Source organism: Microtus oregoni, unplaced genomic scaffold (assembly GCF_018167655.1).
Source record: "Microtus oregoni isolate MIOR12 unplaced genomic scaffold, Mior012 000044F_ref0000062, whole genome shotgun sequence".
NCBI lineage: Eukaryota > Metazoa > Chordata > Mammalia > Rodentia > Cricetidae > Microtus > Microtus oregoni.
Window position 1 is genome coordinate 14,661,502 of NW_024543218.1, and position 26,629 is coordinate 14,688,130.

At 42.0% G+C, this 26,629-nt stretch overlaps 1 protein-coding gene across 8 annotated transcripts in view; it reads left to right on the top strand.

Annotated features, from left to right (window-relative positions):
* LOC121434621 (voltage-dependent calcium channel subunit alpha-2/delta-1) overlaps positions 1-26,629 on the top strand; it is a 380,872-nt gene that overhangs the window by 78,062 nt on the left and 276,181 nt on the right. For all 8 annotated transcript variants that reach the window (XM_041633534.1, XM_041633535.1, XM_041633536.1 and 5 more), the window contains exon 3: positions 3,621-3,737. In XM_041633534.1, the coding sequence (XP_041489468.1) occupies positions 3,621-3,737 (117 nt within the window). The remainder of the gene's footprint in view (positions 1-3,620; positions 3,738-26,629) is intronic.

Here is a 26,629-nt window from a genome sequence, read left to right on the forward strand (position 1 = left end):
AAGATTCTGAGCAAAGAAGAATGCTCAGGTGATAAGTCGGCTTCCTGCCAAGGCCATGTCACGTGTGGCTTCGGAGGATTTGCTCTATGAAATACCGAGGCATTTTAGCGTGTCATGATAGAGATGCATCTCTTGCCTTGAGTTCTCTTTATGCTCTACATTCATTGTGGTAGAAAAACAGAAGCCAATGTCACATAACACGTGAGGTGTTGGCGCGACTCTCCTTCAGCTCCGCCTAGCTCCAAAAACCTGAACTGCTCACAATTCATGCTCTCTTCCTTCCAAAGAGAAAGCTGGATCAACAACATGGAAGACAGTCATGTAAAGTTTCAGGCAAGGGAACAAATTAAGAGGCAAAGATCCTTAGACCATGTCTTAAATAGTGGCAAGTTAACATGTTAAGATGATAGAAATCTAGATTATGTTAGTGATAGGAGACTAAAGATGCTTACATTGTGAGAAGATATCCTGCCATAGTAAAACTCAGTTTGAAATCGAATCTGAAAACTGTTTCTTCATCTATATTGGGAAACTTTCGTAAGATTGCCCAATAGCGCCGGCAGTGGTAGCCTTTAATTGCAACACTGAGGAGGCAGAGGCAGGCAGATCTCTTTGAGTTCGAGGTCATTGTGGTCTACAGAATGAGTTCTAGGACAACTAGGACTGTTACACAGAGAAACCCTATCTTGTAAAACAAAACCAAAAAAAAAAAAAGAGGAAAAAAGGATTCCCTGGTATTTGTGATGATTACTATCATGTTTTTTAAAACTGTAAAGCTGAAGATGGATCTTTTAGTGGTTTTTTTTATATAAAATCAATTCACTCTTATTGACTACCACAGTATTTCAATTTTCATTTTCTCTATGAAATAGTATACTCAGGTATTTACACTGGCTTTATATACTTAAGCTTCCTTAACTTGTTATATTTGTTTTGGAGATTTTAGTTTCATTTATTGTGTTAGCCAGCTTTCAATACTATATGAAATATTTGAAGCAATTAACTGGAAAGGTTTGTTCTGACTCAGTGGAGGCAAGTGGCCTGGTGCCGTGGCTCTGGTCCGTGAGCAAGTGGCCTGATGCCATAGCTCTGGTCCATGACAGGCAAGCGCATCACGGTTGCAGAGTGCCGCAGAGCAAAAGCGCCAACTCTACAGTTCGAAAGCAAAAGAAAAAAGTAGAGAGGATGCTGTGGCTCCCACTTCCCTTCAAGAGCATTTTCCCCCAAATCTAAAAAGCTTCCAATAGGTTCCACCCCCTAAAAGTTCCAATACCTCCAAATTGTATCACTTTAAACACATGAGCAAATGGGGGACAGCCAATATTCAAACTATAGTATTTCTTAAGTCTTTAATAATAATGCCAGAATGAAAATTTACTGATATATATATTTGTCATAACATATACATATTTGAAAGAAATTAATTTGCAATCCATTCGTTTTTCAGGACACCTAGTGACGTGTCTGGCACATGCTGTGACTTAGTAAATGTACACCCGAGTCCATCACAGCAATTGTGGGACATAATTTACACTCCCTACACCACAGGAAGGATATGCTTTGTAGAGAAACGCACATGACATTAACGATACAAGTGTCAGTACACTTCCCATCAATTAGCCCTATTGTCCTTCCTGCAGAACGAACTGTCCTGGATCAATTAAAATGATGTCGGGGTTTATCTATCTGTAACTTGAATCAATTAATCAATGCAAGTACTGATTTTCTAAAACCTCATTTTAGTCCAAAATAAAAGAGGTTCATGTTGGGTGGAAATCTTCAAGGAGAGCTGGGGTGTGTAAGACAGGATGTGATAATCCCTGCAATGAAAGGGTAAGCCATCTGGTGATAGCCAGGAGACTTGGGGGGAACCAATCAGGAGCTGTTTCTTTTAAATCACAAAACTAAAGCTCCTATAATAGTTTGAATGAAAATCTGCAAGGTCAGTATTCAAAAGTCTTCAGAGTCCACAGAAATTGGTTATTTAAAGAGCACATGGTGATTTAAATCCTTAAAAACAGCAGTTAGCCAGTAATGTCCTAAAATATGTAGACATAGGGACATAGGGATGTGTTTTAATGGCTGAGGGCTCTCTTAACATGGTATTTCCCTGAGATGGAACGTTAGCACTTTTCATGCCCCAAAGTGTATATATGTGTGATGGGTGTGTGTGTGTGTGCGGGCGCGCGCATGTATGGATATCCTCCTAAGATAGAACTTTAGCACTTTTTATGCTCCAAAGTGTATAATAATAAATGTATGTGTGTGCGTGTGTGCGGACATGAGTAATCCCTAAGATCAATCTTTAGCACTTTCCACACCCCAGTGTATATATAATAAATGTATGTATATATATATATGTATATATATATGTGTGTGTGTGTGTATAGGTGTATGTGTGTCCCCTCATTGAGAACTAACATCGTCTTTGATAGATGCACGTCTGAATTTGTATCCAGTTGAAGCGACCATTCGTCACTTGGCTTCTGTGCTCAGCTGGGGCCAGGCTTTAGAACCTGTAAAGCCGTACCAATGCCAGAACAAAAAGCAAGTGGGACTGGTTCTGGTATATGCCTGGATTCACTTTTACAAGGCAATAAAAAGCTGCCAGGCCCCGGCTTTAAAGATAGTTTAGTCATGCGTGTGAGCCCCATCTGCTCAGTGCCTAGGGGATTTCCTTCTCAGAGCAGACCTCCAGCAAAACACAGCCACTGCCCACCGCTCCCCCGCACCCCAGCCCCTCCCAGTTTCTCCTCTCCTGCTGGGAGTGGACAGGTTTTGTGAGCCAGATGCTTGCTGCCTTTGCCACTGGAGGGAAATCCTTCTGCACACACCAGGATGACCTAGAAATGAGCTTGGGTCTCAATTCTATGTACTACATCAACTTTGGCGTGGATTATTCTGTGATTTGAATAACAAAATACTCAAATAGAAAAATGCCCGTATTTAATATGATAAGCAGAAAACCACCGCAAAGCTATCCTCAACTTTAACATAGACTCCAATGCTTTCGACTTCTCAACCTTCTCCTGATGTGAACTGTCTCGGGGGCCTCTGTTCACTTCCATGAACCGCTACTGCCTTCTCTTATTACTGCTCTCCTATCTCCGTAAGCATAAGAAGTAAACGTATCCTCCCTAGCCACAGAAGGGGAGAACGTCAGGAAGACCCCATAATCAATCCATCTGGTCTTGTTCATACACATTTGCCATGTTTAACCCTTGGTGTATGGCTTTCTCTTTATTTCCCACGGCGCCTCCCTTTCTTAACATAAGGGTGACAATTAATATCCAGTTTTGAAGTTGGGCTGTCAGCAAAGCTACAACCCCTGCCCCCCCCCCCAGTATACATGTGGACTGTTGTGACTCATGTTTTATAATTAGTTGCCTGACCTATTATTTTTGCAAGCTAGTACTCTTACAGAAAATTTACATTTATTTCCATATTTTTTTTCTGGGATATGTACGAACTCTAAATGAGTCATGATGAAAAAACGGGGAAGGTCTTTCTAATTATTTTTTATTTTGATTTTAAACATATTATAATGGGAATTTGCAAACCAAAAATAAAAAAAAAAAACCAACCAGCCCTTGCTCCTGTCTTCTTTTCATTTGACACAGATTTATGAAAAATACCAGGAGATGTATACTGTGGAGCCAAATAATGCACGCCAGCTGGTGGAAATCGCGGCCAGAGACATTGAGAAACTCCTGAGCAACCGATCGAAAGCCCTGGTGGTGAGTTCAGCTTGTGCTTTCTCTCTCAGTCATTCCCGTTGACTGTGTGTTATTTAAGGTTCTTGCTGGGTTGGAGCATTTTATTTGGTTTCTTTTTTTCTCCTCATAGCCATCTTCAACTGATGAGTTCATGGAATCAATGCGAATCCCAAGCAAACAGATAATTTTCTTCTACACGATACTTCATTTTTATTAGATTACCATTTTCTTTCATCAGAGATGTATATTTCACTGATGCATGCAAATTTATACCTATGTGAGTCATGCATTATAATCTATTGAACATGTTTTAATCTATACTAAAACATAACCAACCTCATTATTATTGCCAGTACCTAAACTATAGTGCTCTCCAAGTCCATAATCCCACATTCCTACCAAAGCGTCCCCTCTGCCAGATAATTGTTTAACCATTTCCGACTTCATAAAAAGTTCTTCCTCTTCCCCCTGCGTTGCTATGCAATTTTTAAGATTTTGCTGATTTTCAATTGTAGCCTTCAGAGGCTTGCTTTTCTTCACCCACACTGTGTTTGCATGGTTCACTGACTTGCACTTAGCTTTAATTTATAAATAATTCCAGTTCCGCATCTCCAAATACCACTTAGTGGTCTATGTTGAACCATAGACCAGTGTCTATGCGTGTCCATGGGAGATTAGGTCGAATCTGCCTGAGTAGGCAGAGTCATAGTTCTCTGTGTGTAAAGTGATAGAATATTTCCATGTAACCTACATGCATCTTTCTAAATTCTTGAAATCATCTCTGAGTTAATAACAGCACCCTAAGACAATGCAAACGATGCCCGTGTGTTCTCCACACTCTGCTGTTTCCCAAACAATGACAGGGAAAAGATACTGTCCATGATCTGTACCAATCCATCGATAACAGTTACGTTCTATCTCTGATAGGTCAATGCAGACTTCATTGATCTCATTATACTGTATTTTCCCCAGTGATCAAGTCTTAGTCATAAACTGGCATATAAGATTAAGAACAGTTATGACTAATAAAATTATAGCAAACTAATAAAAGTTGGCTCCAAACATCTCGCTTTACTGTGTTCACCTGTCTTGTGATGAGTTAAAATGATGCACGGCTTGGTGGTAAGATGAGGTGAATGCGCCGTTGCAGCCTGTAAGCACGGCGAGACCGTGTGATCACGCAATAACTGCAGTGGCTATTATACTAAATGCCTACGTGAAAGATTGCTTATATAGTGTGGAAATCTCCACCTCCACAGGCTGACTCCTGTTCTGGGCAGTGTGGAGTGAGGTTTCGGCGTGGAGTTCAGGATGGCACGAACGTTAAAATGTGTGGATCGCTCATTTGTGGAGTTTTACTGTTACTGTTTTCAGGCTGTGTGTGAACATAGGTCATGGACACCACGGAGAATAAAACCAAGATAAGAAAGGATGTTATATTCACAGTTTGATACTATCTAGGCGCATCAAAGAATTGCCAGACAAAGGTGAATTCACAAAAGCACTTCATATAACTATGATAGCTGTTTCCCCCAAACATTTTGTCTGCTCAGTTCTCTACTTGGGACATCTAAGGTCTTATTAGTTCATTCTCTGAACAGGCGCAACAGTGTCAGAGTTCCTAATTATCTGGAAATCAATGGCTGTAAGATGAGATGTACCGCTGCTAATTTCTAGAGGGAAATCCTTTCAGTCTGGAGAGGTGTGTGCTCGGTCACTATCCTGTGGTCTCCTGTGAGAAGTCTGGAGAGGTGTGTGCTCGGTCACTATCCTCTGGTCTCCTGTGAGATGTCTGGAGAGGTGTGCGCTCGGTCACTATCCTCTGATCTCCTGGGAGAAGTCTGGAGAGGTGTGTGCTCGGTCACTATCCTCTGATCTCCTGGGAGAAGTCTGGAGAGGTGTGTGCTCGCTCACTATCCTGTGGTCTCCTGTGAGAAGTCTGGAGAGGTGTGCGCTCGGTCACTATCCTGTGGTCTCCTGTGAGAAGTCTGGAGAGGTGTGTGCTCAGTCACTATCCTCTGGTCTTCTGTGAGAAGTCTCTTCATAGCCATTGCACATTTGTCTTCTTTTCATTGACTTATAAGCGTTCAGTTCTTGCTGTTATGTAAACTTGGTGTTACATTAAGTTTCGTTTATAGCTTTTTAATTGTCTTTGTTGACTATTTTGATAAATTCTTCACTTTAATGTTATCAAAGTCAACTTCCTATCACTGGTTTTCCTGAGTGTTCTGTTTTGAGAGGACTTCTATTACTATTAAATCATATACACAAGCATAAAATATGATTAATCCTAAAGGTTCCTAAGTTGTTGTCCATATCCAACTGTTTAATTCATCTGCAGCAGATTTGGTATATGATTTCAGGCTTCAACTGAAATTAACTTTTTTTCCAGCCAATTTTCCCGTGACCATTTATTGTGCAATTTCCCTTTCTCTGTTAACCTCTGCCCACTGTGCTAAGTAGCCTCTGTCTTCACCATATGTATTTTTAAAGAAGTACATTCAGGCTACTGTAAAACTTATTTGTTTTAATTTAAATAATATAGGTTCAGTATATAATTAATCTGTGAAATCTACTCTGGGATTTTGTTTTTGTTATTATTATTGATTTAGAAAACTTGGGGAAATACTTTATATCTCCAAACTGCTATCTTGGCCTTCAAATTTTTTTTTCCTTTTTTTTTTTTTTTTTTTGGTTTTTTCGAGACAGGGTTTCTCTGTAGCTTTGGAGCCTGTCCTGGAACTAGCTCTTGTAGACCAGGCTGGTCTCGAACTCACAGAGATCCGCCTGCCTCTGCCTCCCGAGTGCTGGGATTAAAGGCGTGCGCTACCACCGCCCGGCGGCCTTCAAATTTTTATGTGCACATTCTTAGATACTGATAAGTCTTTTGATTGTGGCTCTTAAGGCATCTACAGTCTGATCTTGATGTAATGTAGTAGGAATATCTACTGTTGTATCTGGTTTATCAAATTATTAGTTCAATATTTATTATAATTTAAAATATATAGCAAGTCTATCCATGGTAAGATAAACTTGTTAAAAGTCTTGTTATCTTCAAATTCTTGAGATTAATATTATCTAGAAACGCTGAGAGATGTAAATGTTTGTGACCTAAACTGTAATAGCATTGAGGCACTTCCTACTTAAGTGTTTAGGATCCTGATATCTGTAGGCTACTGTTGAATGGAGTCGGATGCATCATGTCTTAATCAGACTGACCTCTGGGGATTTTGAGAATTTTTCTTATTTCTCATTTCTGGCTGAAGTTAAAGCCACCTGTTGTGTGGTTTGAATAATAAGTGATATTACCTGCATGATAACAGAGTCCCTGAGTCACGGCGACTAATTAGATAGAATTAGTTACGTCTGGGAGACAGGCTCATGTGTGTTTTCATGCTAATTCTTCATTTAACTTATTTGACTCAATAAAAATAGGAAAGAAGCTGGGCGGTGGTGGCGCACGCCTTTAATCCCAGCACTCGGGAGGCAGAGGATCTCTGTGAGTTCGAGACCAGCCTGGTCTACAAGAGCTAGTTCCAGGACAGGCTCCAAAGCCACAGAGAAACCCTGTCTCGAAAAAAACCAAAAAAAAAAAAATAGCAAAGATAATGTCATAGGGAAATATTTTGAAGTTTGCGGAAACACAGGTGCTGTGCTACACTGGGAATGAATGCATGATGGCCATCTTTAATTCCCTTCTGTTTTTGCCGTAGGCTATGCGGAAGGAGGCGTCTAGATTCAGGCAGCTTTATTTACCCCCATGTTGTACTTATAGACTTTGATACAAAACATAGTAGAACATCATGAACGAGCAAGTAAGAGGTAGATGATAGAACTTACTATCAGTTTGGCTTGATCGAATGCTGCTGACTAACTAGAGTGGGCAGTGGCTCCTCAGAGTAGCGCTGTGGTGTGGATGCTGTTACTAGACTCACTTTTTAACGTAGAAGCTGGATCTTTCAGAGCTCTGGACACTGGCCCAGGGAGATACATCTAACAAGTACTGTATGCAGTGCTTTTGGACTTTAATATGCACACACCTCACGGATGAGTAGACTGAGCTGGGGATACAGGTCTAAGAAGCTTCCAGGTGGTGCTGCTATGCCCTTTACGAAGCCAATTGAGCTGTCAGAAGAGGAGAGAAGGCAAATCCAGGTGTTTCTGACATCAGACACGGCTTTACGCACTGAACAACTCTATCCTTCATCTGAGGAAGTGCAGAACAGAGAAGGGGAGGAAAACTAAGTACAATTTTTGAACTTGTAGTTGCGTTATTTACTTGGAAGAAGGGATTTGAGAGCTCTAAAGCTGCTGTTCATTTATATTAGATCCTATGTATGTCCTGTCCCTACAGGTGCCCTCTTTTAACCTTCTATGCCCTCACTGAAAGATTCAGTCATCTTATTTCTAAGATTTATATGTGTTATGGCTATTTTTTTTTGTAAAAATTTCTTCAGAAATGCCTTGGAAGCTGCATCAGTAGGATTGTCCTGATAATTGGATTACTTCTAACACAACCTTGGATCTAATGATGTTCAGGGGTAAAAGTGAACTAATCATTTAGTGTTGCTGTTAGCATGAACTCGCTGAAATCTCTGCAGGTGGTAATGAGAATTCAACGGAGAAAGCTTTTGGACAGAACAGTTCACCCCTGAGAGGTGGATGTACATGAAATCATTGGTCTCTTTGTCCTACAGCTGGCCGAGTCAAGGGATCTGCTTGAAAAAGAAAGGTCTCTAGGCATTTTGTTAAGAGAAGATAGGACCAAAGTTATAATAAACAAATTTTTTCACATTTGACACTTAAAACAATTATATCTCATACTTTCTCCCTCTTCCTGTTCCAGTAACTGTAATTTAAATGATTCCAGTTTATTATGATGCTTTAAATACTGTAATTTGCTCTACTTCTAAATTTAACCGTGATATTCAGCTTAAGAGTTGAAGATGAAAATGATAAATATTTTTAACTCACTATGAGATTGTCTTGTTGGCCTGCTTCTGCAAGGCCTAGATTATCATCTAACTGAATAGTTTGACTGTGTTTTTTTAAGCTAATACTTTTACATTTCTTACATGTTGTTGTATTGCTTATGCAGTGGAGAGGCAAACGAACGATATTTCACTCCATCTAGGGCATCAGCAACAGTCTGTTTCAGGTCTTTCTTTGGACCACCAGCTCCCAAATACTAACAGAGAGACTTATTATTAATTTTGAAAGCTTGACCTTAGCTTAAGCTTGTTTCCAACTAGCTCTTAGAACTTAAATTAACCTGTTTATATTAATCTATATTCTGCCATATGGCTTGTTACTTAACTCAGTATAGTATGTTGAACTTCCTCCAAATCTGGCTGGCGAATGCCCTACCAATCAGATTCTTCCTGTGACTTGATCTTGTTCCTTGGATGTCCTACAAATCCTCTCCTGCTTAGCTGTTGGCCATTCAGCTCTTTATTAAACCAATCAGAAGGTGCCTTAGGCAGGTGAGGTGAAACAGAAACATCTTCACTCAGTGTAATCCTAGAGCAAGGGTCAGATGAAAGGATTCCATCCAAGTATAGCCTGCTGCATGGACATTTTGTGTTACTCAGCGAGCCTGGGTGACTCAGCATACTGCGTCACTGAACAGCTCTTCCCAAAATGGGTGATGAGTCATGACAGGTTCATCAGTAGAATTCTCTTGCTTGTTCTTCATTAAAGAAGTTCCACTGAAGAATATTATCTGCCCCAGCAATTGTTCATTGCTTATATAATCCCACAGAGGGACCCGATGTACCTTTTAACATTCGTGCGGATTCTTATAACTTTAACTTCATCTCTCGGCCTCCCCCACCCCGCTTCATGATGGGATGTTACAATCTGGAAGAAAATAGTGACACCAGGCTCCACCCCTTCATCTGACTCTTCCGTTGTCTTTCCTTTGCTCTCTACCGTGTTATGTACAATATGGATGCGTAATTATTCTCTCCCATATATGGCTGGATGCTTTCCTACAATGTCACAGTAACAGTTACTTATTCTCAGGAGTTTGACTAGCAAGACGGTAGAGCTTCTCTACAGTAAGCACTGTCTACTGCCAAAACAATTTCCTTTAGGACCAGTGATGATGGCAGTATTAATCTGTGGTTGTAAACAGAAATATTTAAAAAACACTGATAGGCACTTCACATTCTTTTTTTGTAAGAAGACAATGAAAGTTGTCTCCACACTGTACCAAATTTAGCATCCTAGGTCCTAAATCCAATCAGAAAGCAGTTGGTTGCACCTAAGTGGCGTGCCACTATTGTACAAGTCGGTATCTCTTGCCTAACTGAGCAAACCTTGTGGTAACAGTTCTCTCCCAGCCCCCTGCATAGCAGCCGTGATGCTTCCAATCCAGCAAGCGGGCAGTGAGCTTTCATCTGTGTTACAGCATAAGTTTTACATGTTCTGCAGACAAAGTTTGCAGTGTATTCAGAAGTAGGGTCTCACTGTCTGGATTTGGCATGAAAGCAACAGTCTTATGTGGGGTGCCTGAAATGCATTTCTGGTCAACAAGCCAGCTTTGTTAAAAAAAACCATCCTAACAAGTTCAAATACAGCAGGACATACCTTATAACTTGAGTCAGTTCCGTGAAGTGTTGTGGATGAGAGCTATTGCCATATATAGCTCTGTGTGTGTGTGTGTGTGTGTGTGTAGTTACGTGTATATGTATGTATAACATATTTTCGTAGGTTGTTGTCCACCCCATGAAAGGCGTCCTTTTTTTCACCTACACTACTGTGCCATTTTTTACTTCTTTTACTCATTTTATAAACATTTCTCGGGCTTTATTTAATGCCTTTCTTATGCTCAAAAGCAATCAAGGTGACTGTTACCATTTTCTTTAAAAACTATCTCACACAAATTGCCACACTTTATTTGAGTGACTTTCTTTCAAGCCCTGCTGATTTGATAAATTCACACGCTACTCTGTCATTTAGTCTGGCCAGGACCTTGCTTACCTCGTGAGGACTTAATTTTGTTGTGGGGTCTGTCAAAGGCAATAAAGCCCCATACCACTACCAAGGGCTCCTGTGGTTTAATTTCTTTATAAGATCGAATGTGACCCAGTTTTAACCATCCTAGCCTACTGGACATCAAACACTATTTTTATCACACCACATTTTCTCAGTAATACATGTTCTTCATATTCTCTTCCAGCCAGTGATATTCATGGGGACCCTTACCTGGCAATAGCGTAGTGCTCCCAATGGCTCCCAATATGAGCATGTCCATCAGGCGCTGATTTTTCTGGGGTGGCTTCGCTTTACAATGTCTTTGTTTCAAGGGAGGTTAAATAGTAATACAGCTGAATTGTTCTGCCATCCATCTCTATTGCACAGCTTCATGAGCGAAGCTGTGAAGACTTTAGCTTCTTGGTGAATGTCTTCCAGAGCTGGTGAGATGGTTCAGTAGAGAAAGAACTGTAACATGAAGGGGCCTACTTGTTGGGGTTTTTGTCCCGCCCGATACCCCACAGCCGACAAGCCCCAAAGAAAATCACACAGAGATCTCCATAAGTTATAAAACTAATTGGCCCATTAGCTCAGGCTACTTATTAGCTCTTGTAGCTTATATTAACCCATTATTCTTATTTATGTTAGCCACATGGCTCGGTACCTTTCTCAGTGGGGTAGCTCACATCTTGCTTCTTCGGTGGTCTGGGCAGAACTGCCAAGGTAGCTTCCTGCTTCCCAGAATACACCTGTTCTCATCACCCCACCTCTACTTCCTGTCTGGTTGACCCACCTATACTTCCTGCCTGGCCGATCAGCTTTTATTTAAAACATGATTGATAGAATACAGGCAATTCTCCTGTACCAAAGAACTTTTCATGCATCTGACCCCAAGAACTGCTATAAAGGTAAAGTTTAGAATCAGCTTCACAAAGCTGTCCTCTGTCTTTATATGCCTGCAACGTCACATGAGCCCTTCCCCCAATAATAATAGTACTATCACTAGTAATCATTAACTTAGTCTTTCCCAATCTAGATATAAAGTATTCTTTCAATATGTTTTTCTCTACTGAGCCATTATTAAAGCCCGTATCTACGAGCTGAATCATCCATTTTCTCATTCTACATTAGTGGTCAGGTTTGAGGGGTCTTTTCTGTCACTTCTAGAACTTTCTTCCTGCTCATTTCCCAAGTCCTGGGAGACTCAAGTTGTTGAATACCAGTAAGGACTTGTTAGGAAAAAAAAATCTAATTTTAAAAAAAATCTAAGAAAATGGCAAGAAAACCCCTCCATCCTGTAGTATAGTTAAAGGAAGTCCATGAGAGGGCGTAATAAAGGATAATCAGTGTTTTTTGGCGAATACTTACAATAAGAAAGCCTCCGTGTTTCTCTGCTCTGTGGGTGCTGGGAGCTGCAAACCAATCTCCTACTACCAACCAAGTGAAAGGAAAAAAATGGCTGATCACACTTCCTGTTTGTGTCAAGTACCTCAGACCACACCCTAGTGTTTTTGTATCTGAAAGGTTAATGGCGGAATGAATTCCTACAACACCATCTCATCTCTGTTGTTTCCTACTTTTCCTGGTAGATCAGAAGATTCTGAGTACAGCATCCTTATGTCTTTTTCCCATTGTCATTACCTCCTTACAAGGGGAGAAAATTTCTGAGCGGATTGTTTGACATCAGTTCCTGTACAGATTGAGTAGGCCATGCAACTATTATTATAATCAGCTCATAAAGCATTCCATGCTTCTTTCAGAGGCTGCAGTCTATACTCTACCTGCCATTTGGGGATGTCTCTAGACTTCCTTGGTAGGCCTCAATCAACAAGTTAGCATTATACCCCAGACTGCATAGAGGAAAACGACCACCCTTGGATTCTCCCCACAGATAATGCGGCTTCACGTGTTTCTACATGCCTTATCACATGTAGTAGGGACAACTAACTAAGGAGGCACACCGTCCCATACTACCTGCACAGAAGCAGCCATATGTACATCGCCATTGTTGATGTCCCACCCACAGGAGGTCACCCTCAGGTCCATGTTGTATCACCTTGTAGCTGGGGCCATGCAACTCTTCCTTTAAACTCATCTTAGGTTCTTTAGATCCCTCCTCAGGTGCTAACCGTGGTAAGACCTTTCCCCTCAGAGCCTTGAACACACGTCTTTTCACTCAGAAAAGAGCAGTCCAGAGATGCGATTGCGCCTCAGTCTGTGCTTCTTATAAGAACGTGGGTGAAGAGTTATTACTGGGAATATGGGCGGTTCAGGTAGTTGGAGCATAGAAAAGTAGATTTACAGATGCTGAGGACTGGGATAAAAGATTCAGAGTATAAAGTCAAAATGTAGGTGCAAGGCGTCTGCCAGTTGTAATTTAAATGACTAATAAAAATACTGCTGTATTTTACTAACATTGTAAAAGAGCAAAGAGAAACATAAGTGTTTCAGATGAGCCCCAAAATTCTATTTGTACATATATACATATATGTATTATGTATGTACACACACACACATATGCATGCATGTGTATTTTAGATCTTGGTTCAAAATCATTCCTTAGTGTTGAAATCTATCCACATTCAAGAGAACAAGAGAAAGATTCCTCTGGGAAAAAAATGTGAAATATGGCTTTATTTCTTTATTCTGGGGGTGGAGGAAAATGCATTTCTTTTTTTTAAAATCATATCTTGAATGTCTTTGAGAAAATTACTCAGAAAGCTAGTATGTCCAAGTTCGTCTGGCGATGGATGGAGATAGAGACAGAGACCCACATTGGAACACCGGACTGAGCTCTCAAGGTCCAAATGAGGAGCAGAAGGAGGGAGAACATGAGCAAGGAAGTCAGGACCATGAGGGGTGCACCCACCCACTGAGACAGTGGGGCTGATCTATTGGGAGCTCACCAAGGCCAGCTGGACTGGGACTGAAAAAGCATGGGATAAAACCAGACTCTCTGAACATGGCGGACAATGAGGGCTGATGAGAAGCCAAGGACAATGGCACTAGGTTTTGATCCTATTGCACGTACTGGCTTTGTGGGAGCCTAATCTGTTTGGATGCTCACCTTTTTAGACCTGGATGGAGGGGGGAGGACCTTGGACTTCCCACAGGGCAGGGAAACCTGACTGCTCTTGGGACTGGAGAGGGAGGGGGAGAGGAGTGGGGGGAGGGTGAGGGAAATGGGAGGCGGGGAGGAGGCGGAAATTTAAAAAAAAATAAACGAAAAAAAAATGCAAGCAAACTACTTTTACATAATTTGATTCAATGCACATGCCTATCAAAGCTAAAAGTGAAGCTCCAGGTTAGGATTCCTGCTTATTGACAGATAGCTGAGGGTAGACTCCACTAAGTAATGCTTCCTCACAGCTGAGGGTCCAGTTCACAGAGTGCACGCTTCCTCACAGCTCAGAAGAGAGTCCACTGAAGGCTCCCTCACAGCTGAGGGGAGGGGGGGTCCACCCGGTTCCTCCCCACAGCTGAGGGGAGAGGGGTCCACCCGGTGCAGGCCTCCCCACAGCTGAGGGAGAGGGGTCCACCCGGTGCAGGCCTCCCCACAGCTGAGGGAGAGGGGTCCACCCGGTGCAGGCCTCCCCACAGTTGAGGGGAGAGTCGTCCACCAGGTGCGGGCTTCCCCACAGCTGAGGGGAGTGGGGTGCACCCAGTGTGGGCTTCCTTCACAGCTGAGGAGAGAGTCCTCCTGGCTTCCTCACAGCTGAGGGAAGGTCCAGAGAGTGCAGGCTTCCTCACAATGAGGGGAGGGTCCAGGATGTGCAGGCTTCCTCACAATGAGTGGAGATCCATGGAGTTCCAGGCTTTCTCACAATGTGGGGAGAGTCCCCTGAGTGCAGACTTCCAGGCACACCTGTGCAGAAGTGATGCTCATGACTAGATATGTTCTGGAACTCCATCTAACAGTGTTTCGATGCCAGGACAAAACAGGTTCAGCTAAGTGAAGGTGAAAGTGCCATGTCAGCTAGGAACTGAGGAACGCGGGTGTGAAGCCACAGGTATGGCCATTCAAAGTCTTGGGTAAAACGAAATGATCCAGGAAAACACCCCAATAAAGGGACAGTGTTAAACATCCATAAATTCCAAGACATCAACACAAACAATAGTCAAAGAACCTGTAATGTCAGGATTTCTCACAGGGAAACTGTGGAAACCACCCTTCATGAACTGGGAAGCAGGCTCAGGATGTGCTCTGGAGCCTTCTGAAATTAAAGTGAATATCTGCTGTACTCCCTACCTAACGTTTTCCTCTTCAAATCGGTGTGAAGCTGGTAGTAGTTTTTAAATCAGTATTTATTTATTTGCGTGTTATTTTAAGAGCTAGGAGCTCACCATGTTGTCCAGGTGATGTCTGAACTCCTAGGCTTGAGTCATCTTTCAGCCTTAATTTCCGTAGTAGCTGGGACTTCAAGCCTACACCCCTCTGCCCCACTCCAGTGAATTTTACATCAGTGTAGGCTTCTGAGTCTCAACCAGGATTGTGCATTTTAATTGAGTGAATGCGACGTTTTAGGAACGAAACATTTGTATATAATGGTGAATGTACGTGGTGAAACCTCTGTTCAAATGTTAATCAAAAGGCTGAGTGTAGAATGGAGCTGTGGGCAGGCCTGCTTTTCATCCCGCCCGGCTCCTGCATGGCTAGCTTTACACCTGAAATAACAACACACAAATCGTATTCTTTTAAACACTGCTTGGCCCATTAGCTCTATCCTCTTACTGGCTAACTCTCACATCTTGATTTACCCATTTCTAATAATCCGTGTAGTACCACGAGCTGGTGGCTTACTGGGAAAGATTCAACATGTCTGACCTGGCGGCTGACTCCATGGTGGCTGACAAACTATGCTTTCTTTCTCCCAGCATTCTGTTCTGTCTACTCCACCTATCTAAATCCTGCCCTATCAAAAAGCCAAGGCAGTTTCTTCATTAACCAATGAGAGTAACACATAGATAGATGACCCTCCTCCATCAGCTGAGTGAAAGGTAATTTAGACAGATTGTAGATCTATTTCCCTCATGCAAGAAGAGATGTCCAGAAGTTACTCTTCCTCCGGTGTTCTGTTACTTGTATCTGACTCGCTAGGAGCTCTCTCTCTCTCTCTCTCTCTCTCTCTCTCTCTCTCTTTCTCTCTCTCTCTCTTCTGTATGTATGTGTGGTTTTTATGTGTTTTATGCAGGTATTGTAATGTTTATTGGGACCAGTGCCTCTTTGGAGTACTCTTAATGAAATATACAGCTTGGGGCTATGTTAATTAAGATTTTCTGCAGGTTCAATGTGAATTTCAGGGAAGAAATTCTAGAGGAAATAAATTTTAGCGAATTGAAGGGGAACTAATATTTAGCACTTGCTGAGCCGCACTGTGGTCCACAGCCATCCCTAGGCTCCTTTGTAGTGCTAACATGGTTTCTCTTCTGTACCCAGTTCCCTTTCCCCACCTTATAGACAAGACAGGGCAATTTCAAAGAAACCTATAATTCTCCTGTCATTATTGAGTTATAAAACATTTCAAAACCATCTGTGTATCTTCATTGAGGTCTTGGTGTTTCTTTATGTGCCCCTTTAGGAGTTTGAGGACTTGTGAGATCAACTCATTTGATTTTCACAGTGCATTGTGTAACCAAGCCAGATTGCATGACGTCATGAAACCATTTATACACTGAGAAGTCAAGCTATGGCTTCTTAGATGTGGTTTGCCTCGCTATTAGCCATGTGCGCTACCTCAATTCTGCTAGACTAAACTTAGGTGTCCTGTCAAATCAAAGTGTTCTGTCCAGGTGGTGTTTTGGGCCCCATGGGACCGTTGTGTTTATGTTCTGTGAAGTCAGCTTTTCCATCTATTCTGTTGCCCCAAGTACAGCACTGCCCAGAACAGAGTCTAGCCGGTTTCTTTGACAAATCAGATATAGACTTACTCTACAAATATTTTCAGGTAATAGTTTTTGAGGAAAAAAAAATGCTTCCTTATTTTTAAATTTGAGACAATACATTTATTTTATAGATGATAAAGAGTGATGTATTTTGTTTCTCTTGTTAATGCTAGTGATGAATATTATCCCCTGCAGGTTCGGGTGCATGGTATTTGAGCAGCATTGCTTATATTCTAAATATAGTTATTGTTGTGATTAGAGTTCAAGACTATCTCCTGAAGACGTCAGTCTTGAAGACTTGAATGCCAGCTGCCTGACTTTTGAGCCTAGTTTAGGTGCCAAGGGCTTGCTCTGTTTAGTAAGGAGTGAACCCAGGCCAAATACAGTAGTAAGGGCCTGGGGTTGTAACAAGTGTATTATTGGGGCAAGGGTGGGGATGATTTTGAAAGACATATCTCAGGATACTTCCTCTCACTCTGTACCTCCAGGCCTTCCTGAGTTGAGGTGAGCCTCCAGGCCTTCCTGAGTTGAGGTGAGCCTCCAGGCCTTCCTGAGTTGAGGTGAGCCTCCAGGCCTTCCTGAGTTGAGGTGAGCCTCCAGGCCTTCCTGAGTTGAGGTGAGCCTCCAGGCCTTCCTGAGTTGAGGTGAGCCTCCAGGCCTTCCTGAGTTGAGGTGAGCCTCCAGGCCTTCCTGAGTTGAGGTGAGCCTCCAGGCCTTCCTGAGTTGAGGTGAGCCTCCAGGCCTTCCTGAGTTGAGGTGAGCCTCCAGGCCTTCCTGAGTTGAGGTGAGCCTCCAGGCCTTCCTGAGTTGAGGTGAGCCTCCAGGCTTTCCTGAGGTGAACAGTTTCACTAAACCACGCGTTACCTTCTGTGTTGTTTTCCTTCACCATGGTTTAGAAGCAATAGGTTCAGTCCACGTGACTGAAACCTTGAAATATGAACGAAAATAAGTCTTCCATTAAGCTGTTATCACTAACATTTGTTTTAATAGTGTTTATTAAGAAGTTCTTGGGATAACCAAAGAGATGGCCATGTGTCCTTCAGTCACTGGAAGACTAAGTAGGTCTTAGAGAGCTGCTTGCTCACGGTCATATTCACTGTTTGAGGGTAGAGTGATGTTCATTACCCTTTATACCCTATTTTTATTTGTATTACTTCTTCAGGTTTATTATACTTCCTTATTATATTTTGGTTTAGTAAAGTGTATATTTTTACTTTTTAGCTTACATTTTAATAACTAGTTGACAGTTTGGATGGATACAAATTCAACAGGCAATGTTTTTGGCCATTGAAAATGAAAAAAAAAATTCTATCAGAATTTTTATGCCGAGCATTGGATTTTTCTGAAGCAGATTCTGGTTTACATTGGAAACACTTGTGGTGTTGGCTACCATTTTTTATTATGTTAAATAGAAAACTCCAGGCACAAACCCCATTTCCTCTCTGAGGTTAAAACTTTGGTTGTATCTTCATGGATTTTTTTTTTATTTAAAGTAAATATAATGGCAGGAATTTGGGATCAAAGAGAGGGCTGTTGAAATGTTAGGTGCCGAGCATGGCCCTCCCTTCCAATTACAGTGAGAGAGACATAGATTCCTATACCGGTTAGTGTGCACAGGGATATCTCTGTTAGAGTTTCAATTCTCACTACACTTTCTCCTGATTAACGTATTGTTTAAAGGTTAGTGCTGAAGGATTTTAAAGAACACTTTCACTTGTAAATTGCTCGGTGGTGGAGGGGGCGTCTCCTTCCACCATCCTCAGAAGTGGTGTCAGCCCTAAGTGGCCATTGAACCAAGGCACCTTTGAAGAGAGTAACTGTCTAAATCTTCCTTCAAGAGGGAAAATACATGAGAGAGTGCATCCAGGTCTTTAACAGAAGGCTCAGACAAGGAAAGACGGCTAGTCTAAGTCTCTTTTGGAAGTAGCCTCATGGTTTGGAGTTGGCTTTATGATCAGAAAGCAATACTTAAAATATCAAGACAATTTATTGACACTTTGACAGAGATAATACAGGGTCTGGCAGCACAGCGTTGCCAAAAGTTACAAGAAGGGGCTGGCTGATTACACCGAGGAGAATGGGAAGGGGGTGAAGGTCTTGGCCGTAGTCCACTAGTAAGGTACTGTCAGAACCTTTATTAAAGTACTATTAGCATCTGTAGTCAGGTGTGTTGGAACATTGCAAGCATGAGGACCCGAGTTTGACCTTATGAAACCCATAATAAAGAGCGGGTGTGATGGAGCATGCTTGCAATCCCAGGAATGGGGACACAGAGACAGGTAGATCCCTACGGTTTGTGCAGCCACCCTGCCTGAGCAGAGAGTTTCAGATAAGTACAGAACCAGTCTCAAAAATCAACCAGCCAACCAACCAAACAAACAAAGGCAGAAGGTGTTTGGGGAATACACCCAACGTTGTCTTCCAGACTTCGCATGCACATGTGTAACTCTGAACATGTGAACATGAAGACACAGCTACACATTTGTATAAATATATACATACACGATAGGAGTGAGAATTGGGCTCATACCGTGAAGAGCTGTGTGTGGCCATTCAGGAGGCCTTGAATTATGCTAAGGAAAACAAAATAATAATGGCAGGGAATTGAAACAAACTCAGGAAGCAAGGCTCAAGATGTGGAGTCGCCCGCCCGACCCTCGTCAGTGGTTAGCAGAACTGGGGCTGGGGTTTGGAGCTGGTAAGCACTGAGGCAGGCAGTTCTGAGAAGGCAAGATGGCGTACGAGATGTTTGCTGATGCTTAAAGGTAATACCGAATAGAGGTGAAAAAAAAAAAAACAAAACAAAACAAGGTAGCAAGAGACAAACCCTGTGTCAATCTATTCGCAACATTACAGAGTAGCAGCTTCTCTCCAAGGAGAAGGCCCACTCCAAACCGGTTTGTCAGTACTGCTTTTTTTTTTTTTTTTTTTTTTTTTTTTTTTGGTTTTTCGAGACAGGGTTTCTCTGTGGCTTTGGAGCCTGTCCTGGAACTAGCTCTCTAGACCAGGCTGGTCTCGAACTCACAGAGATCCGCCTATCTCTGCCTCCCGAGTGCTGGGATTAAAGGCGTGCGCCACCATCGCCCGGCAGTACTGCTTTGTTTCAGGGGTGGCTGGGAATATGTACAGAAACAGAGCTAAACCAACGCTGCTCCCTGAGATTCTCACAATGAAAAACTTAAGTAGAGTTCCACAGCATCCCCCAGCACCATGAAAGCTACGGAGCTCCAGCTAAGTGATATCGCTAGCATTAAACATCTTTCATTCCCTGGAACTAGTGCTCTGATTCTTAAATGCTGACTTTTTCTCCTTACATGGCAATGTTCTTGTTTGGTCCCTTCCCCGTTCACCTCTACTCTCTTCCTGCAACATCCCACAAAGTGACCCGCCCCTCATTTTCGGAGAAAAGTACTGACGGAAACCCTTCATGGGGAGCATGATGCTGCCTTGACACTTTCTCCATAGAAGTTAGAAAAAAAGGTGTTTCATCTGTTTCCCTAAAATCCCCGGACACGAGTTTCCTGTTAGCATGATGGAAAGCTTTGATAATTTAATTAAGGGGTGTTAGAATCATAAATCTTGCACGGAGGTGGGAGTTCTGGGCCTTCTCCTCTTAAGTAAAACCAAGGTGAGGCTTGCTGTTCCCTTGCGAAGCAGTATTGGTGGCTAAGCCCTCACAGGTTGCTCCTCACGTCTTTTACGCCCATTTTGTTTTCTGTCCCCTGTATGCTGACCCTGGTAGCCCACTGCTGGATGACAATGACACTTTGTCATGTGTGAGGGCTGTTGAACATGGCAGGAGGTGTCATTGGCTTGTCAGGGCTTAGTGTTTTAGCCATGCAGTGTGGGCTCTGAGCTGCTGAGCGATCATTATTGACAGACCTGTGTTAAACACTTTGTACACATTATTACATTTATGCCCAGACAGAACCTTATGGAAGAGATGTGTGTGTTTCCTGAAGATCAATCCCGATCTTCTTACCATCGGTGTAGTCTCTGGCCACACAGCACAGTGCCGAGCAGTGGATGTGCTTCCCTGTGCGCAGTGTGAGGGAATTCTGGAAACTTCCTTTGTTGCTGTCTTCTGAAAGTCTTCATGTATTTAGTCTTCAGTTTCCTGAAGCCCAGACGCCTATCGTTCTACTTTTCAGCATTGTGACGACACAAAGAATATTTTCAAATTATCCACCTTCATTTGCTGAGGATCTCGTCACAGAGAACCAACTCAGTCTTTAAACGTTGTGTGTTAGAGGAGTCTGGTGTCCTTAGTGCTTGTGTATGTAGCTAGGTAAGTATATTCTTATGGCAAATTCTTTTTCCTAACACAATATAGCAGGAGGGGCTGGAGAGGTAGGCTGGTGGGAGAAAGGTTTTCTAGCATTCAATGCAGAAAAGGAGTGTAGGAAAGGTTTGATAAGAATGAGAAGCTACCATTGCAGAGAAACATGATTTCATGTTTACTGAGTTCCCTTTAGAATCGTGTGTGGGTGTCTGTGTGTGTGCTGTTTGTGTGTGTTTTGCGGGAGCTGCTTACCACTGCAATTTTTACATAACCGTATTTGGATCTTTTAATAAACAATTTTTTTATTACTTATGAGGTTTATTTATTACAATTTTTATTTATTACAATTTTTATTTATTATAAATTTTTATTACTTATTATGAGGTTTCCTACTGCGATTTAGAATGCTTATTTTTAAATTGATTCTACTCAATTTTAAATTGTTCATTGTCCATTGTTTTTATGTATGAATGTATGTATGTGTTTCTATATGTAGACATATATACATACATACACATAGATACATATCTATGTGTGTGTGTTATACACATATATCTGTTGGTATTTTGTGAAAATTACATATCCTAAGTCAAATCGTTGAATCAGAAGGTAGACAAAGTATTCTGTAGAAGGAAATGAAACTTTTTAATCCTATTTATTTTTCTTTTTCCTCGTTTGTTTTAACACAGGAATTTTGGTTGGTTTGGGTAGGAATGGCCTAGTTACATTTGTCCCAGGACAATAAGTAAAAATGGGTTCTATAACGAAAACCTAACTTTAAATGATAGATACATTCGTAGTTGTCATAATAATGCCAACAAGCCATCCTCATTTCTGAAGATTAATGCTGGTGTTGTTGAAAAGATGAGCAGTTCAAAACGAACAGAGCAGCTATGCCAAACATCTGTCCCCAAATGTGTTTACCCATCATTCGTCCTCAGAGTCACAGACTGATGACAGATGCAGCCCCTGTGATTTCTTCTGCACGTGCTATCTCAGGACAGGCAGAATGCAGTCCTGGGCCCTGCAGCTGTGTAACCCTCCCGTCCTCAGTGCTAGGTGCAGCAGCTGTGATTTCTTCTGCACGTGCTATCTCAGGACAGGCAGCAATGCAGTCCTGGGCCCTGCAGCTCTCCTCAGTGCTAGGTGCAGCAGCTGTGATTTCTTCTGCACATGCTATCTCAGGACAGGCAGCAATGCAGTCCAGGGTCCTGCAGCCATGTGACCCTCGGTCCTCAGGGCTTTTATTCTGGAGCAGGTGACATCATCAACACCCAACTGAGAGCAGAAGTCTAGTTCTGTCTTGAAAGCTGAGGCATTAGTCAGAGAAGACTCGACTCTTTCCCTGCTTAATTTTCGCACTGAGTCCTTGGAGTCCTCATTCCCCAATTACAGCTCTTCCTGTAAATGCTGGCCTGTTAGGAGAGTCACCCCTGACTGTGGATGCTGAGAAATTCTAAGTCTGCTGATGTCAAGAACCAGTAATAAATAGTAATGACTCATTTGCTAACAAGAACATTTAGAGAGAATTTATTGCCCTATATATTCTGGCCTAGGCCATTTTTATCCCAAGTGCAGTGACATAATGTGGCCTCTTGAGCGGGAAAATAAATAAATAATCGGTTCTGATATGCATGCACTTGGAACATTTCTTTAGGATGTGGACATTCAAGTGGCGCTTTTGCTGGTCGTTCACCCTACAAGTTTTTCTCGAAGAAGAAATTGTTCATTATCATTAAATTCCATTGCCCGTAATATGTGCCACATCTCAAATGGGCATTTCCCCCAACAGATCAAAACAGCTCACTTAAATGTATTATTGGGGATGTCTTTGCTGGTTACTATATTTTGACTCACCAATCACATCAATTGAAATGAATCCTCACAGTTTCTCACAGAGCGACAACATTTTCGGTTTAAATGGTAAAATGTCTAAACACATCTTGTACAAGACCTCACGGTGAAAGGATAATTAAAATAAGAGTAATTCAGTGAGTGTTACCGTATACCAGACACCGTGCAAAGGATTGTGTTTCTGTTTGGTTCTTTGATGCTTTAACCCACTTCCAGACCTGACGCTTAACCAGTCTCTCTTTGATGGCGATCTGGAACTTGGGAGTATTATCTTAGCTCTCCTTAGGATAGGGACTGACCTCTCAGGCCCCCCGACAAGTGCTTTGTGTACGTGATTCTATTTGACCCCTTATTTCTAGTCTTGCTCCTTTTCCCTCTTCTGCTTACCGCACTTCTTCTTTGACGTCCTCTCCTTCGTACAAGGTTCTCATGGAAAGATGGGGCAGTAGGAATAGAACTGGAACTTTAAATCCTGTCACCAAAGCTTATTCAATTCTATGTTTTTCCTCGTTTTAGAATAAAATGATAATTTTGCTTGATATATATGGTATGCAGTAAATATAGCTTGTTCTAGGTTAAATGCAATCTATGTAAAGGAAGGAAAACATCAGAAGAGAACGAGGAATAAGGACCAATGCAAAGTCAGTGGAGACCTTTTTCCCAGTGGTAAACATTCACTGTGAAATACATGTTGGGATGTTTCTGATAATGGACACAAGCACCACAGTTTTCACTAAGCTAGGTGCAATAATTTCAACCTATATATAAATATGAAAAGTTTCAGGGTACCTACAAGACCCAGCTATTCCGAAGCTGGTACCGTTGACGGATATTTTGAGAAACTCTGCTGTAGATAGTTAAGCTTGTGCGATCAGTAGAAAGCTTTGATCTTGAACTTGAGCCACACAGATGGTATTTGCTCTTTAAAAAGCATTGTGTGTGTGTGTGTGTGTGTGTGTGTGTGTGTGTGTCTGTGGGTGTGTCTGTGGGTGTGTCTGGTCAAGGCATGCCTCTGGAGACGAGAGTGCTACCTGTTGAGACACTGTGATGGCCCAGCTGTTCATTCTTACAGTGGCTGAGATCAGTAACTCTTTTGGTAGATGCTCTTAATTAGACAATTTAAAATTATAAACAAGGAGGACTCAGAACAGAATGTTGTGTGTGTGTGTGTATATATATATATATATATATATATATATATATATATATAGAGAGAGAGAGAGAGAGAGAGAGAGAGAGAGAGAGAGGAGTGACTTGTGGGTACCAGACACGTGGAGCCTAGAGGCAACTGGAATGATTCATCCACAGAGGAGGAAGAGTGAGGGAAAAACTCTAGGATTTTCAATTTTTGTTAAATTGATAGATATTTAGTATATTATGGATATTATGGTCTTTGGCCTCAGATACTTGTTCTCCAGAGCGTCATAACTCCGTGCCTGTTGGGAATTGCTCTTTTAAAAATGTCTTTGATGCCGAGTATCTGTCAGCCCCAAGGGCCAGGAAAATCAGGGCTGCTGCTGTTGCTTGGCCTCTACCATCAACTCTCTCTTCTAATTGGCTCTTCCTCTAGCCCTTAGCCGACACTGCACAGCCCTTGCCCCATCGCTGTTGGAAGCTAACACAGAGTGCTCAGAAGACACAGCGAGTCGCCTCATGCCTGCCCAGAGCAAAGCTCCCTCATGCTGTTGGGAGCACACTCTCAGCTGCTCCCCTTAGGATGTTGGATGTGCCCACTGACTTGAACCAACGTTTCTCAGCTGCGCAGAAAGCACACCGAGTAAATATTGGAAGGAGGACAGTTTAAAGACTTAAAAGCAGTTCCTGTCAAGGCAGACCATACTTTTCCTCTCAGCTGAGGACTCTCAGGGGGATTTATCCCAATAATCTGCCTGGTTTTACTGCCACATAAGTAGGCGTCTGTTACAGAGTCAGCCAGAAGTGTACATTTGTGCTTGTTTGTGTGACGACAGTAATTTCCCCCCTTCTCTGTCTAGTGACAGCAAGTACAAAGGAAAAGAATGCTCTCACATTAGGAAGCAGTGAGTCTCAGTGACTTCTGGGTGATCCTGTAGCTTATGTAAACACAGAATGGCAGCGAACGTGCCAGCCAGGCTTCAGAAGCTGGGTAAGATTCAGCTAGCATTAACCAATAAAAGCCTGGGGTTAGCAGGTGTGTTCATAGTGATACCCGTATGTGTTATTTTCTGGCTTACTTATGGGTAAGCATTCACAAGTTTTAAGATCAAATATTTTAATTTCTATATCAGTAGACATAATTGCTTTAATTTTTCTTCTCTATGAAAATACTGTCTTTCTATTACATTTGGTTTTTATTATCAGAAAGGGAAAAAAAAAACCCTGACAAATATGTTTCTTCCTGAGAACCTGACTGTTGTCTTTGTAAGAAGTTGGGACTGACAGAGAGGGAACTGAAGTAAGATCAGAATATGGGATAGCATTTTCCAGTTCTAATCAGAGAAAAAGTTTTATTAATGTTTATGATGTAATTAGTAATTAATCTAACTATTTGGGCTATTGGACAGATACGTAGAATTGAGTCAAATGTGTTGCTGAAGAATTAGCCGGCTTCCTGAGTGAAAAGAGTGTTACACACTCATGTGTTATAATAATGCACTCATTTTCAGTTCTTAAATTGAGCAACTTTTATATAACATAATTTAAGGCAATTTAAATATTACGTATTTCCTTTAGTAATTCGTTGATTCTATTTAAAATTTTAAGTAACAGATTTAAAAACATGCATCTCCATCATTTCTTAGGTGTAGTATATAGTTGAGTTTTTGTTTTGTGTTAGGTTTTTATTTACCTTTTTATACCTGCTTCACCATGTAACAAAAACGAATCTGTAAAATAACACTGTACAGCTAGTTTTATGTTATCCTGACAAAAGCTAGAGTCGTTTGGGAAGAGAGACCCTCATTGAGAAAATGCCTGGAGGCAAGCATGTGGTGCATTTTCTGTATTGATTATTGATGCCGATGCCAGAGGGTCCAGCTTGCTGTGGGTGTTGCCCCAGCTTGGATGGTAGTCTTGGGTGCTTTACAAAACCAGGCTGAGCAATACAGTAAGTTGCATTCCTCCATGGCCTCTGCGTCAGTTCCGGCCTCATGATTGCCGTCTGGAGTTCCTTTCCTGGATGCTAGGTCACAAGCAGTGAGACGAAATCAATCCTTTCCCACCCACGATGCCTCTGGTCCAGAGTAAATGATAAAGAGATTTATTTGGGTCTTGATTTTGTTAGCTAAACCTTCTCAACTGCATGGTAGTGGCATTCCGGCAAGGGCCTTCTGCCTATAAAGAACATGGCAAAGTAACATAAAACCTATATTTTATAATGGACTGCTCCCTTTAAACCTAATTTAGTCACCAGGACCTGAACCACTCAGTAAGAGCCTTCATTTATTCATGAGGGTGAAGCCACACGATGTAATTACCTTCTCTACTTGATACCACTTCTCCAAGGTGTCACTGCACCCCTGCAGCCAGGGTCACAGGCTTCCAGTGCACAGTCCTCTGAGGGAGGAGCCAGACCTCAACCTTAGTGCTTGCTCTTCCTGAGATGTCCACTCTCCTTTGCCTGCTGGATTTCTACAGCGCTTCCAGGAAATTCTGTGTTCTTTGGGGGAAATGGCTCCCAGCAAGCTCTCTGCCCTTGGATCTTGTTACAAGCTGATTGTGTCTCTAAGTTTACAGCATTGGGTTTCTCTCAAGATGTAATGATGTTTGGGAGGGCGTCTTTAAAGAGGCCATTAAATTCTAATAGGGCTTTAGAGTAAGCCCTTCTTCAATAAGACTGTTTTCCTTAGCACAAGGCTATGGACACAATGGGGAAGTGTGTGTCATACGGGGCCAAATCTAAAACAGAGCTCTTAAGAAAAAACGAACTCTGATGATA